The 14,318-nt window shown below is 40.0% G+C and overlaps 1 protein-coding gene across 1 annotated transcript in view; it reads left to right on the top strand.

The window, feature by feature from the left end:
• Positions 1 to 294: 294 nt before the first annotated feature.
• Positions 295 to 14,318, top strand: part of LOC114046223 (ras-related protein Rab-20-like) — a 56,714-nt gene continuing 42,690 nt past the window's right edge. Inside the window, exon 1 of the mRNA XM_027866462.1 lies at positions 295 to 1,085. Coding sequence (XP_027722263.1) covers positions 914 to 1,085 — 172 coding nt within the window. The 5' untranslated portion in view covers positions 295 to 913. The remainder of the gene's footprint in view (positions 1,086 to 14,318) is intronic.

Here is a 14,318-nt window from a genome sequence, read left to right as displayed (position 1 = left end):
TGAAAGTCAAAGAGTCGCTGCCCTCAAGCAGTTTACAATCTTCCCTATTTAGATCTTTAGAGGTTTTTATTGAACTCCTCGCCTCAGCCACTGGCCAACCCCCCAAATCTTGATTCTCTCCTCTTCCTGTCATTGCATAGTCAGACTAAAGAAGGAAGGTTACTCATCTTTGGAGAACGCAAACTCCAGCCGTGGGGTTGGGTGTGTGGGGGGTGGGGGGGTGGGAAGGGAGGGTCTGTGAGTCGGGGGAGTCTGGGGACAGGGATGGAAGTAGGGGGGTTGAAGGCGAGCTGGGCATTGCGCGGCCCTCTGGTGTCCCCAGGGGCCGCTGCAGTGGTAGCTTCAGCTGGGGAAGAGGACAGAGGGAGGAGCCCAGCCCGGGGCGGACTGGAGTGGACTCTGGCTGAATACAGGGAAGAGACGAGGGGATGAAGCTACTAGAGAAGGAGTCAGGGGACTGAGGGCCGCGGTGGGGGTGGATTGGGGTCCCCCACGTGGGTATCAGGGCTGGATCTCCCCCAGCTCCTGCCCCCTTTCTGCGTGGAAACGCGCTTCCTCTTCCGTCCTCCCCTCACCCTCCTCCCCTCACCCTCCTCCTCCTCGGGAGCCCAGAGGTAAAGTCCGGGCTGAGGCAGGGGGACCTCAGAACTTGTCACTCCTCAGACTGCGACTGTCGGGAGACACTAACTCCTTGACTACCCCCTACCCCCAGGCGGGGACGTCCAGAGAGTCGGGGTGCTGCCAGAGGGGGAAAAAAGTTGCCCCCGAGAAGCTCGAACTGCTCCAGGAGGCGGGACTGGACTTTCGGGTCCTCTTGATCAGCTGCTGCCCAGTGGGAGTCGCACTCCCGGGGGGTAGAGGGTGGCAGAAGCTTCCCAGAATCGTCTGCTGGTCCCGGGCTCATTTCGGGAAAATGAGGAAGCCAGACGTGAAGATTGTGCTGCTAGGGGACATGAACGTCGGCAAGACCTCGCTGCTACACAGGTACATGGAAAGGCGTTTCCAAGAAACTGTCAGCACGGTCGGGGGAGCCTTCTACCTGAAGCAGTGGCGGTCCTACAACATTTCCATCTGGGACACTGCAGGTAACTGCCTCTCCTGGGCTTTTCCCCAGGAAGTCTTGCTCTCTTTCTTTCCTAAAACTTTAGAAGCTGGAAGAGATCTTAGAGATCATCTGGTCCAAACCCCGAGGCTTAGAAAGGTAAAGTTTACACCGCCGGGGTAGTCACTGCCTAGTTCGAACCTAGGGTTTATGTTGTCTTCTCTCCTTAGAAGGTAAGCTCTTAGAGGGCAAAGATTATGTTCGCTTTTTCTTTGAATTCTCAACGCTTAGCTCAGAACCTGGTTCAATAAATGCTTGCTGATTTGATTCCACACCAATATTGCCTCTCTCACTTCTGGGAAAAGGGACATCGACTCTGTAGGAATTTGGGAGGGAAACTTCTATTCAGGAAAATGTCTTAAAAAAAAGAAAAATATTTCTGCAAAGAAACTGGTTAAGAGACCTTGCAGGTCTAGTTCAGCCCAGTCGTTTTACAGACGTGGAAACTGAGGTCCGGGGAGCTGAAGTACGTTGCTCTACGTGACACAGGTAACATAATCTGATTCTAATTAGGATATTCTAACTCCAAATCTTCTTTCTTACCTCACTTCTCACTGTCTCCTAGCTAATTGGAGTTATCCCATCCTCCTTGTCCTCTCAACTATACCTTCCAACAGTTTCCTTTCCTTCTTTTTCTCTGCACCTCAGGGAAAGTGAAAGATCACTATGCTAAAGGATACCTTTGTCAAGTTACTCTTTTAAAGTAATACTTCCATTTGAGCCTGCCTGGGAATTCTCTTTGGCCCCAGATGGAGGCCACCCAGGAAATATAGCCCTTGAACTTGAATTGTAACAATATTCTCCAGAAGTCATATAACAGTGCTAAGTATAACCTTTTTTTTTTTTACACAAATGATAAGGTAAGATAAGAGACTATTTGAGATTTTCCTTTTCCTTAGAGGAGACAGGGTGAGGGGAGAGGATGGGGGGGCAGGGGAAGAGAGAGGGGAGGAGGGGGAAAGAGAGAGAGGTTTTCCTTGTTTGGTGCGATTTATGACTTTTTTTTAGATGTAACTATTAGAGTCTAAACCTAGGTCTCAATTTGCTAAGTCTTCTGAGTGGAACTGATAATTGCCCATTCCCCCTGAAAAGAATGAAACCAGTGAATAATATACCATTTTTTTGTTTGTGGCTGAACCTTCAAGATGCAGCTTCTCTGATGCTAACATTTTAAAGAGTGACAAATGCACAAGGATCCTGCCCGAGGTTTTTAATTGCCAACTGTGTGCCCCTAGTTCTGCTGAGTAAACACGATTTTAATTGACTCTGTTTTTTAAATTGGTTAAACCAAATGAATTTGAATTAATGAAGTTCAAGATCACACTGTATTTGCATTTCTTTTTTTATAAGGTTCTGATTAAAATGGGGAGACAGTTTTCATAACCGTCCTTTGAAATCAAACTCACCCATATAAAAACTCTCCCCCCCCACTGAAGTTTCAAGGTATGATCTTACTTTGTTTTATGCACAGACTTACTGAGTCTGTGAATGTTATCTCCTTATTCTTTTCTTTAATATTCAGTCTTAACTCTAGAGGTGAAGTCATATATAACCAACAAGTATTTTTGGGAAAGCCTGGTATGTACAACCCTTAAGTAGTAACCCTTAAGCTTTCTGATTGGTCTTCAGTTGGCTTACTGCTGGGAATGGTGTAAAATTCCAACCCAAAGTAAGGTACATCAGATAGAGTGCCAAGGCTGGAGTCAGGAAGACTCATCTTTCTGAATTCAAATCTGGCCTCAGACACTTAGTAGCTGTGTGACCCTGGGAAAATCACTTAACCCTGTTTGCCTCAGTTTCCTCATCTGTAAAATGAGCTGGAGAAGGAAACGGCAAACCATTCCAGTATCTTTACCAAGAAAACCTCAAATGGGGTCATGAAGATTCAGGCAGGACTGAAACAATTGAATAACACACTATGTGCAAGCCTTGAGATAGAAATACAAAATGTGAAAATAGTCCCTGCCCTCAAGGAACTTACTTTCTACTTGGGGGTGGTGGTGGTGGTGGTAGAAAAAGGTTTGTTTAGCGCAGTCCCTTCTGTGGTCTGGTGTTAGGTAATAGGACCCTCCTCAGAGGCTAATATCAAACTTTTATGATGTGTTATGTTTCTGGAGACATTACTCAAATTCTGATATATCTGTGTCCATGTAATACTGAACTTGAGAGAGTGTATAGACCAATATTTGTATTTATTTCAGTACTACATTTTGCATTTTCTTCATCAGAACCAATGACATCTATAACAGGCATATTAATCACCAGAGAATTTTGAAATACTGTTGATGTGATGATGCCCTAGATATTTTTGCAGAGTTTCCTGCTGCAGCACACTCAGATTTCCTGGATGCTTAATTTCTTCTTTGCTGTTTGGGGAATGCCAAGTGTTTGGATTTAGGGGTATTGGGAGGAGCACTGAGGAAAGCCAAGACAATGTCAGTAAAGTCTTTCTCTCTTTCCACATCAATGATTTCCTGAATTTAGAAATACTTTCGTTTCTTGGAAGTGACCCTGATTTCTTGAAGGTCATATCAGGAGATCACAAGCTCTGGCAGGTTTTATTAAATTGAAAAAAATTCAGGTACTAGCTCATTGGTGTCTGTTGCCTGAGAACTGGCATAGTTAAGTTAGGAGCTCATCAGCAAAGGGTAGACGAATTAATGAATGAAAATCATTTAATAAGCAAGTACTCTGTGTTAAGCATTGGGCATAGAAATACAAAAGGAAAACAATTTCTTCCCTCAAAGAGCTTACATTCTAATGGTAGAAAGTGTAGATATAGGGCAGTGATAACCTGAAAGGGGTATTTTAGTTTAGAAAGTTAGGTGGAGATGTAAGGAAGTGGATTCTCACATCTTTTCCAGAGACACCTTAAGGTCACAGAGTCATAACTCTAGAGCTTGAAGGATACTCAGGTTATCAAATCCAATCCCTTCATTTTGCAAATGAGGAAACTGAGGCACAGAGAAATTAGGTAATTTATCCAGGGTCTTATAGGTAGTGTTTGAGGCAGGATTTGAACTCAAATCTTCCTGTCTCCCAAATCCAGTATTCTCCATAAAAGTGGCTTACAAACTTCTTGGTCTCAGGACTCCTTTATGCTCTGAAATATTGTTGTGAACCCCCTCCCAAATAGCTTTTTTTTTTTTTTTGGTGAGGCAATTGGGGTTAAGTGACTTGCCCAGGGTCACACAGCTAGTAAGTGTCAAGTGTTTGGTCTGAGGTCGGATTTGAACTCAGGTACTCCTGATTTCAGGGCCGGTATTCTATCCACTGTGCCACCTAGCTGCCCCCCACATAGCTTTTTGATATAAGTTATATTGATTGCTATTTACCATTTAAAAATTTTAGTATTATTTTAGTGTTATTGTGAAAATAATTTTGACCTCACCAACACCCCTCCCCCCAAGGGAACATTCTATAAGAGTTGCTGCTCTTTTATTCTGTAATTGGTGAAAGACTCCAAGTATGTCTCACTCCAAGACCAGCTTTCTCTTCATTATTCCATGAAGCTAGATGATTATCAGAGGTTATTCTGTTAACAAACCCAGCAGAGTTTTTTGAATTTAACCCTCTTGGGTGCAGTTGGCCTGGAATTACAATTTATTACTGGTCCTCATGACTCTAAACAACAATTTCCAACAGAACTTTATCCGATATAAATCAGTCTCTATAAAGGGTCAAGAAACCACTGCAGCTTGCCAACACTCAATCTCCTTAACAAACTGAGAGATATGACAAGCAAGGACACCATGGGATTGGACTATAAATTCATTTGTCAAATATTACAGAGAAGGAATATTGCAGAGGAGAGAGGTTGGTACCTCACTCCATAAATGATAAAGCCTTGGTTTTGAAGCTCAAAATCCCTGAGTCACTCTGACAGACTAATATCAGAAGTAACAACTCAAAGGCCCTTCCTCACCTGTGGGGAACTTTTCAGTAGCAAGTAGTAGTCAACAAGTCCCAAGGAGTCTTTTTTTTTCTCCATCAGCATGAATCAGCACCAGTCCCCAAGTCCAGACCCCTTGATCTCTTTCTCCAATGCCTTCTCCTTCCTATCCCAGATAAGAACCTTGTAAAAACCAACAAAATCTTAACTGGAGAACCCCATTCCCTTTAGTGCCCCCACCAGGTTGCCTAAATCCATTCAGGATCCCATTGTACTGCCTTGTGTCCTTCATCCTTGACCACCCTCAATTATTATCTCCCCTCAATAAAGCTGGCTTGCTCTACTTAAGTCTGTCTTATTTTGAGCTCCATGTTTATTCCATGTTACTGGACCTTGGCATTCTGAACCTTCCTAAGTCTGCATTAAGACAAAGATTATGAGCAGTATTGCTCTATAAAACATTGAGAAGCAATGTTGAGAAAAACAATTTTACAGAAAGCTTGTCAGGAGACTCAGCTAAACAAATTTATTCTAAGAGCATTTAAGAATGGGCTTGAAAGGGAAAAACAAATAGATGAAAAATTGAAAAAGAGTCTTTATATAACAGACTCTTTTTCATCAAGGAAAATTGAGCCAACACATTTGGACTAGAATGTATTATAATGCCTGATGGGCTGCATGAGGAAGTGGAAATACCACCGAAGAAAACAAAATGAGAAAAACAGCTGGACTATAAGTCTTAAGTCTATACTGGAGGTAACACAGTTTTGGGGGCATGGAGATCTTGATTCCCTAGTTAAAGTATAGAGGATATCAGAGGTATGGGAAAAATTCCCAGTTGTTATCAAATAGAGGTAACTGAAAGACTACTAGTAACTACTAACCTTTAAGATTATTTTCTTCTTTATGCAAAATCTTTTGGAGAATAATCTACAAGCACTTGGAGGGCATGCATGATGAGGGTATCAGAATGGAATAATTAAGCTTATAGATGATATACTTTTTTAAAAAATTTAATTTCATTCTTTTCAGTGTGCAAAAATTTATTTTCTCACTGTCCTAGAGAGAACTCTTCTCAATTGTAACAAAAAGACAAGGAAACTCTTTTAATATATATGAACAGTCAAGAAAAACTAATTTCCTCATTGGAAATATATCTCAATTTGCACCCTGAATCCATGACCTCTTCATCAGGAGGTGGGTAGTATGGTTTGTTATCAGTTCCTCTTGAATTGTAGCTAGCTACTGCATTGATCAGAGTTCCTAAGTCTTTCAAAGTTGTTTGCCTTTACAATGATGTATAAATTGTTCTACTGGTTCTTACAGGTAGTATTCCATGGTAGACAATATCTTTACCATTACACAATTGACTAAAAGATGTAGCAGATGCAATCCCACTGTGTTTTTTTTATTTTTATAATCTAGATCTAATCTTATATACATGTAATTATAATTTACATAAATTTATAAATTATATGTGTATACACATATACATATAATTTGGTGTAGCAAAATGCCATCTTAAGGCATCTCCTCCAACAAGATGTCTCCTAGGCACATATCACAATCATGCAGGATACCTTGAAAGATGGAACAATAGAAATAATTTTCTTTAGCAATCTTCTGTTTATTAATATCAATCAAGGAAAAATACAGAGAGACACATGCTTTTCCAAAGGTATTAAGCATAATCATGGAAGAGGTCTAGCACAGAGTTCAAATTCAAGAGGATTGGTGAGGTAAGATGGTGAGGTCCTTGAGGTGTTCCTGTTTAAGGATGACATTTTGGTGGTTGCCTCAAAACCAAGAACATTGCAGATCCTCTTAAAAGAGATTCATAATTACTCAAAAGAGTTTTGTCTAACTAACACACAGGAAAAACCAAGTGAGTGAAAGGGAACTTGTTGTCAAGGTGATGATATTCAGTTGGTTAGACAATCTTTAGAACTCATCTATCATCAGTACATGGTACAAATCAACAATGAACTTACTGTTTCTTAAATTGAACCGAAGTAAGCTGGATTGCCTTTGGAAAATTATTTTGTTCTTTTAATTACTCTGAATTGTTCCCTTAAACAAAAGCCCACTTAAAAATATCATTACTGCTGTCTCTCTCTCTATATCTAGAGGTGGGGCATACAACATTAGTGCCAGACTTAGTGAGGATACATGGTCAGATTAATTCACTACAACTCAGAATTCCCCAGCTCAAGCGATCTGCCAGTCTCAACTTCCCTGGAAACAGAGATTACATACATGTACTACATTGTTCTGGCTGTTGATAATCTTTTTATGTCATCTAAATTTCCCAACAACTCCCTTCCCTTCCTAGAGAACAATCTCTAATAACAACAAAAAAAAAAAAGAGGGGAAAAACTTAGCAAAACTAACAAACAAACTGAAAAAAGTCTGACATTAGATTCAGTGTTCTACATCCATAGCCCCTCATTTCTACAAAGAAGGTAGGAGGAGGCTCCTGCTATTTATAATTTTGCTGCATTTGGTTTGTTGTTAATTTTTTTCCATATTTCATTGTGTTAGCCATTGTGTATGTTATATTATTTTCTTGGTTCTCCTTTGCATCAATTCATATAAATCTTCCCATGCCTTTCTATATTCATAATAATAATCTTTTTTATAGTACAACAATAGAACATGCTTATTAATGTACCACAACTTGTTTGGTCATTCCCTAGTTGATAGGCATCTATTTTGTTCTTTTGCTATTACAAAAATATTTGGGTGTATAGTGAGTCTTCCTTTTTATCACTGATCTCCTTGGGGTACATGCCTAGAAATGGAATCTCTGGGTTTAAAGGGTAAAGACATTTTAGTCATTTTCATGGCGTAATTCTAAATGACTTACAGAATGATTGAACTAATTTGCAGGGCCACCAACAGTGTATTAGTGTGTCCATCTTTCTATAACCCTTTCAACATTGACTATTGCCCTCTTTTGGCACTTTTGCCAATTTTGGGACTATTGTTTTGATTTGCATTTCTCTTATTATAAGTGGTTTGGAGCATTATTTGTATGGATAGTAATAATTTGCAATTCTTCTTTTGAGAATAATAACTAACACTTATACAGTGCTTACTATGTGCTAGATACTTTTTAATTATTATCTCATTTGATCCTCACAAAAACCCTGGGAGGTAGGTGCTATTATTATTCCCATTTTACAGACAGGGAAACTGAGGCAAACAGGGATTTTTTTTTTTTAAGTGACTTGCCCAGGGTTGCATAGCCAATAAGTGTCCCAAAGCCAGATTTGAACTCAGGTCTTCTGTACTTCAGGCTCAATTCTCTATCTGTTGTGCCACAAGCTATCCAAGTACTTTGAAAAATACTTGTTCATAGCCTTTGAATCTATTGGGAAATAGCTATTTTTGGCCTTAGATATTTCTGTTGTTTCCATATCTTGGGTAGCAAATCTTTATTTGAGAAATCTGATACAACTTCTCCATAATCACTTCCCTTCTTATCCTAGATGCATTAATTCTTTTTTGTGTGTGAAAGCTTTTCAATTTTATGTAATCAAAATGATCTCTCTCTCTCCCTCCCTTTCTCTCTCTTTTTTCTCTCTCATAATGGTCTCTATTCCTTGTTTGGTTAAGAATGCATCTCCTACACATAGCCCTGAAAGCTATATGATTTGCTTATCATCAATTTTTTAAGGGTATTATCTTTAATATTTAGGTTGCATATCCATTTTGAGTTTATTTTGTTATGTATTGTAACATGATAGTATAAACTTAATTTCTTCCAGACTGATTTCCAGTATTCCCAGCAGTTCTTTCAAATAGTGAACTCTTGGGGCAGCCAGGTGGCGCAGTGGATAGAGCACTGGCTCTGGAGTCAGGAGTGCTTGAGTTCAAAGCCAACCTCAGACGTGTGACTCTGGGCAAGCCACTTAACCCCAATTGCCTCACCAAAAAAACAAATACCGAGTTCTTTTTTTAGGTAATTTATGTTCCCAGTTTAATAAACAAAGTTTGATTTCAATTCAGTTATTTCTGAATCTTCCTTGTCTAATCTGTTACATTGATCTACTTTAAAATTAACTAGTACCAAAGAGTCTTAATGAAAACTGCTTTATAATATAGTTTGGGGTCTGCTTGTGCTGAGTTCCAATGGCTTATCTTTTTAACTCCAGTGTTCTTGTGGTAATGTTATATGACTGTGTGTTCTCATAAACCACAGGTCCAGAGAGTTGAAGTTGAGGCTCACTCAAAAGCAATGGGATGGATGGTTAGTGTGAACAGGCTTCATCTCTTTACAAAGGAGTAATTACATAGGAGAAATGGTGTAAATGATATCAGAGAAAAATGTATGGCTCTGGGAGTAAAAAGATGGTTTCTTCAAGCAGTGTGAGGGACAACTGATAGATGGCTCAGGAGACTAATGACATTCAAGCAATGAGGAGAATTCAGGAAGGCTCCTAGCCTGTTGGGTGTTTCCCTTCTGGAGAACTTATGGAAAGACATGGATGTTAAATGTATTTACCTTCTTTATCACCTCCAGATTGTATTATTGCAATAGCTTACTGCTTGATTGCCCTCTCTCCATTCTATTCCCAATCACAGATCTGGTCATGACATTCTTTTGCTCAATAATCTGCAGTAGCTCACTATTGCTTGCAGATTTGTTTGGTATTTTAAGCCCTTGATTCTCTGGCTCCAGCCTACCATTCTAGACTGATTAACATTATCCTCTACCCATTCGCTCTACACTGCAGCTAAATTAACCTATTTGTTCCCTGGTTTATGACATTCCATCCCCCACTTCCTTGGCTTTGTATAGGTTGTTTCCCATGCCTGAAATGCTCTTCCCTGCCTCTTGGACTTCCAAATTTTTAAAGGCTCAATTAAAGTGCCACTTTCTAAAAGGGCCTTTTCTCATCCTTCTCAGTTATTAGTACTTTCTCCCCTCCCCCAAATTACTTTATATTTATATATGTCTACATCTCCCTAGAGGGAAGAATGAATGAAGAAAGGAAGGAAGGAAGGAAGAAGAAAGGAGGGAGGAAGGAAGGAATTTAGAATTTATTAAGTGTCTTCTAGGTGCCAGACACTATGCTAAGTGCTTTACAAATTTTATCTCACTAGAATGTAAGCATCTTGAGATCAGGATCTATGGGGTTTTGTTTGTTTGTTTTGGTCTTTGTATCTGCAGGGGTACCACAGTGCCTGGCCCATAGTAAACACTTTAAAATTCTTATTGAGTTGAATTGAAATGATTGAATTGAAAAGCCATCACCCTTGCCTGGAATGCATTTCCTACTTAGCTCAGGTGCCAGCTCTACTGTGAGGGTTCCCTGCTCCCAACCAAATGTGTTTTGTCTCTTAAATTTTCCTAGATCAGTTTTGTCTGGATCTCCTTTGTTTTTTAATTTTTATTATATTTTGCTGTCTACTTATACCCCTTAGTATAGAGATTCTCAATCGGGGTCCATGATCTTTAAAAAAAATACAATTTGACAATTGTAGTTTAATATAATTATTTTCCTTTATATTTCTACGTATATTAATTTATGAATTTAAAAGCATGACCAGACTGTCAAGGAGTCCATGACTCAAAAAAAAAGGATTAAGAAACCCTTCCCTATTTACTAGGTAGTAGCTTTTTCAGGCCAGGGGCTTTGAGATTTTTTTACCTTTACTACCATCCGGTAGCCTATCCCTGTGCTTTGTGGATGGGGGGGAGTGGGGTGGGGGAGATGGGGAGGGCACTTGAAAATTGTTTGTTGAATTGAATTCTCAACTCTAGAGTTGACAAAAGGAAATAAAGAGCTTTCTGGGCTTAAGGCCTGAGGCTATATTGTTTTTTATCAGCTTGGGAAGTCTTCCCCAAACCCAAATTGGGGCCTATAAAGTAGACATAGAGTATATTTGTACTAAGCTTTGCCTGGTTCTTAAAACTTTAAATCTGGATTGCTCCGGGCTTGGATTTCAGCCAAAATCTGGTCTGTTTTAGTTTCTCTTTTTAAGCGACTTTCTATTTGCATTCTATAAGAGGATACTATATTTAACAAGCCATAGCTTTAGGCTAAGAAATCCTTCATTGCCTCCAGTGACCTCAGGTGAACTACCAAAACTGATCTGGGAAAGAAAAAATGTGATTGCTGGCAACCAGTTAAGAGCAGCTCAAAAGCCTTAGCTACTGCTGCTGCCTGTAGACATACAGACATTCTCAGGCCATTGGACTGGGTGCTGTCTTAGAAGAGAAATCATTGGTGACCTATTTTGTAAAGGGGAGGTCTAGGAGAGAAACATTAAAAAAGATGAACTACCTAAGCAATATGTACTACGGAAAAATCATTAGGTGCGCTTTGGAGTCTCCATACATCCATGCATCCTCCCACAACCAAACGTGCCAAAAGTGGTGACAGAATTCTTCAGAGCAGATTGAGGGAGTAAAACAGATGCTTCTGCCCTAAATGAGATTTGAATATGTCTTTGAAATTTTCATAATGTTGGGATGGGTCTTGGGGGAGTGGATGGGTTGAATAGATTCTTTTCATTATTTCTTCAATTCCACAAACATTTTTTAGTCACTCCCGGAGATGCAAATCAGAGCCATTTTTTGGGGGGGGGAGGGGTTGGACCTGTGATTTCTTTCTTTTTTAAAAAATTTATTTGGTATTTTATTTTTCCCCAATTGCATGTAAAAACAATTTTAATATTTGTTTTTGGAACTTTGAGTTCCAAATTCTCTCCCTTCCTCCCTTCCCCCCCTCCCCCACCCATTGAGAAGGCAAGCAATTTAGTATAGTTTATACAAGTGTAGTCATGCAAAACATATTTCCATATTAGTCATATTGTGAAAGAAAACACATCCACACACAAAGAAACTTCAAGAAAAAGAAAGTTAAAAAAAAAGATGCTTCATTCTGTATTCAGACACCATCAGTTTTTGTCTGGGAATGGATAGCATTTTTCATCCTGAGTCCTTCAGAGTTGTCTTGGATCATTGTATTGCTAAGAATAGCTAAGTCATTCACAGCTGATCATCTTACAATATTGCTGTCACTTTGTACACAGTACATTTCACTTTGCATCAGCCCATGCAAAGTATTTCCAGGTTTTTCTGAAAGCATCCTGCTCATCATTTCTTATAGCACAGTAGTATTCTATCACCATCACATAGTGCAATTTGTTCAGCCATTCCCCAATTGATGGGCATCCTCCCAATTTCCAACTCTTTGCCACCAGAAAAGAGCTGCTATAAATATTTCCCTACATACATGGACCTGTGACTTCGTTTTCGTAGGCAGCTCCTGGTGGGACAACTCCTTCTACCGAAGCAGATCCACTCTCTGAGTAAATCCACAGCTGCTGTCCAACCTACAGGGTCACCCAGCCAGGTTGTGTTTGAGGAAGGACGTGAACCTGGGTGTTCCTGACTCCAAGGCCAACTTTCAAACCACTCCATCTTGCTGCTTCTCAATAGCCAACAGATGGAAAAATAAGTAAGACTTGATCTTTTCCCTGTAAGAACTTAGACTCTAGTAGGGGGAACTAAGACATATACAGGAATTACTATAATAATGATAATAATAATGATAATCATTAATATAACATTTAATGTTTACAAAATGTCTTACAAATCTTGCCTCATTTTCATCTTGTAATAACTGTTGGAGGTAGATACTATAATTACACCCATTTTACAGATGAGGAAACTGAGGCAGATGGAGGTTAAATGATTTGCCTAGGGTCACAATCTAGTTACGTAGGTGGCACAGTGGATAGAGGGCCAGGCCTGGAGTCAGAAAGATCTGATTTCAAATCCAGCCCAAGACACTTACTAGTTGTGTGACCAAGTCACTTAATCGCTGTCTACCTCAGTTTCCTTATCTGTAAAATGGGAATAAGAATAACAGTTACCTTGAAGGGTTGTTGTAAAGATCAAATGAGATAATAACTATAAAGTGCTTAACACAATGCTTGGCACAAGTAAGTGCGATATAAATATGAGGATGATGCGTCCAAGGTCAGATTTGAGCTTAAGTCTTCCTTACTCCAGGTACTGTGCTCAGTCTACTTTGTGACCTAACTGACTCACATATATGGTATTAAATATTGAAGTATTAAGTTCTGTAAACTCAGGCAAATTTGGTTATTCTAAAATTGGTGTGTGTATTGCAAATGGGGAAAATGATAGACTCACTGAAATGGAAGAGTCTTCAGAGATCATCTAGTCTTCTTCAGTCGTTCAGTTATGTCTGATTCCTCGTGACCCCATGGACCATATCATACCAATATTGTCCATGGGGTTTTCTTGGCAAAGATACTTAGAGTGATTTGCCATTTCTTCCCCCAGTGGTTTTAAGTCAGACAGACTTTAAGTGACTTGCCCAGAGTCACACAGTTAATAAGTGTTTGAGGCTGAATTTGAACTCAGGTTTTCGTGACTCCAGGTAGCATTCTGTCCATTCAACCATTTACCTGCCTCCTCTAGTCTGCTGTTATTGTTGTTGTTATTGAGTTGTTTCAGTTATGTCCCACTCTCTGTGACCCCATTTGGGGTTTTCTTGGTAAAGATACTGGAGTGGTTTGCCATTTCCTTTTCCAGTTCGTTTAACAGATGAGGAAACTAAGGCAAACAGAGGTTAAGTGACTTGCCCAGGCTCACACAGCTAGGAAGTGTCTGAGGCTGGATTAGAACTCAGCACTTCCTGACTCCAAGCCTAGTGTTCTATCCACTGAGCCACCTCCCTGCCTCATCTAGTCTACCCTACCTCATTTTTTCTTGATTAGGAAAATCAGGCCCTTAGAGGTGAAGTGACTTGCTCACCACACACCTGGTAAGAAGCAGAAACTTAAATCAAGGCCTGCAGAATTCAAGGCTGTTACCATTGCTCTTCCTTCTATACATGCTCTCTTTCCTAAATGAGAAATTTAGACATCTCCCAAGTATTGGTGAAAATTAACACCTTTGACTTCGGAAAACCTGACTGTGATTCTTTGCTAGTGCAGAGCCAGTGTAGAATGTGGAGCTGAGATGTAATATGCTGGGGCTTAGCAGGGAGGCCCTTTACTGAGTGAAACTGCTGTGACAGCTTTTAAGGGTTTGATGTTTGGGAAACACAGGACCACAGAGCTGGAGCTGAAAGCCAATTGTAGTCCAACCCCTTGGTTTTATAGATGAAGAAACTGAGGCCCAGGGAAATTAAGAGTCTTGCCCTAAGTCTTGTAGGTAATAAGCATCAGAGACTGGCTATATACCCACTGACTCCAGAGCCTGTCCATTTCCATTCAGACCATGAAGTCTCAAAGGGCACTAGATGACGAGGCAGCTTTTGTAGTAAATTACAGAGC

This window comes from Vombatus ursinus, unplaced genomic scaffold (assembly GCF_900497805.2).
Source record: "Vombatus ursinus unplaced genomic scaffold, bare-nosed wombat genome assembly UNPS02014781.1, whole genome shotgun sequence".
Classification (NCBI taxonomy): Eukaryota; Metazoa; Chordata; class Mammalia; order Diprotodontia; family Vombatidae; genus Vombatus; species Vombatus ursinus.
Note: the sequence above shows the minus strand (reverse complement) of the source record. Positions and strands in the feature narration are given on the sequence as shown.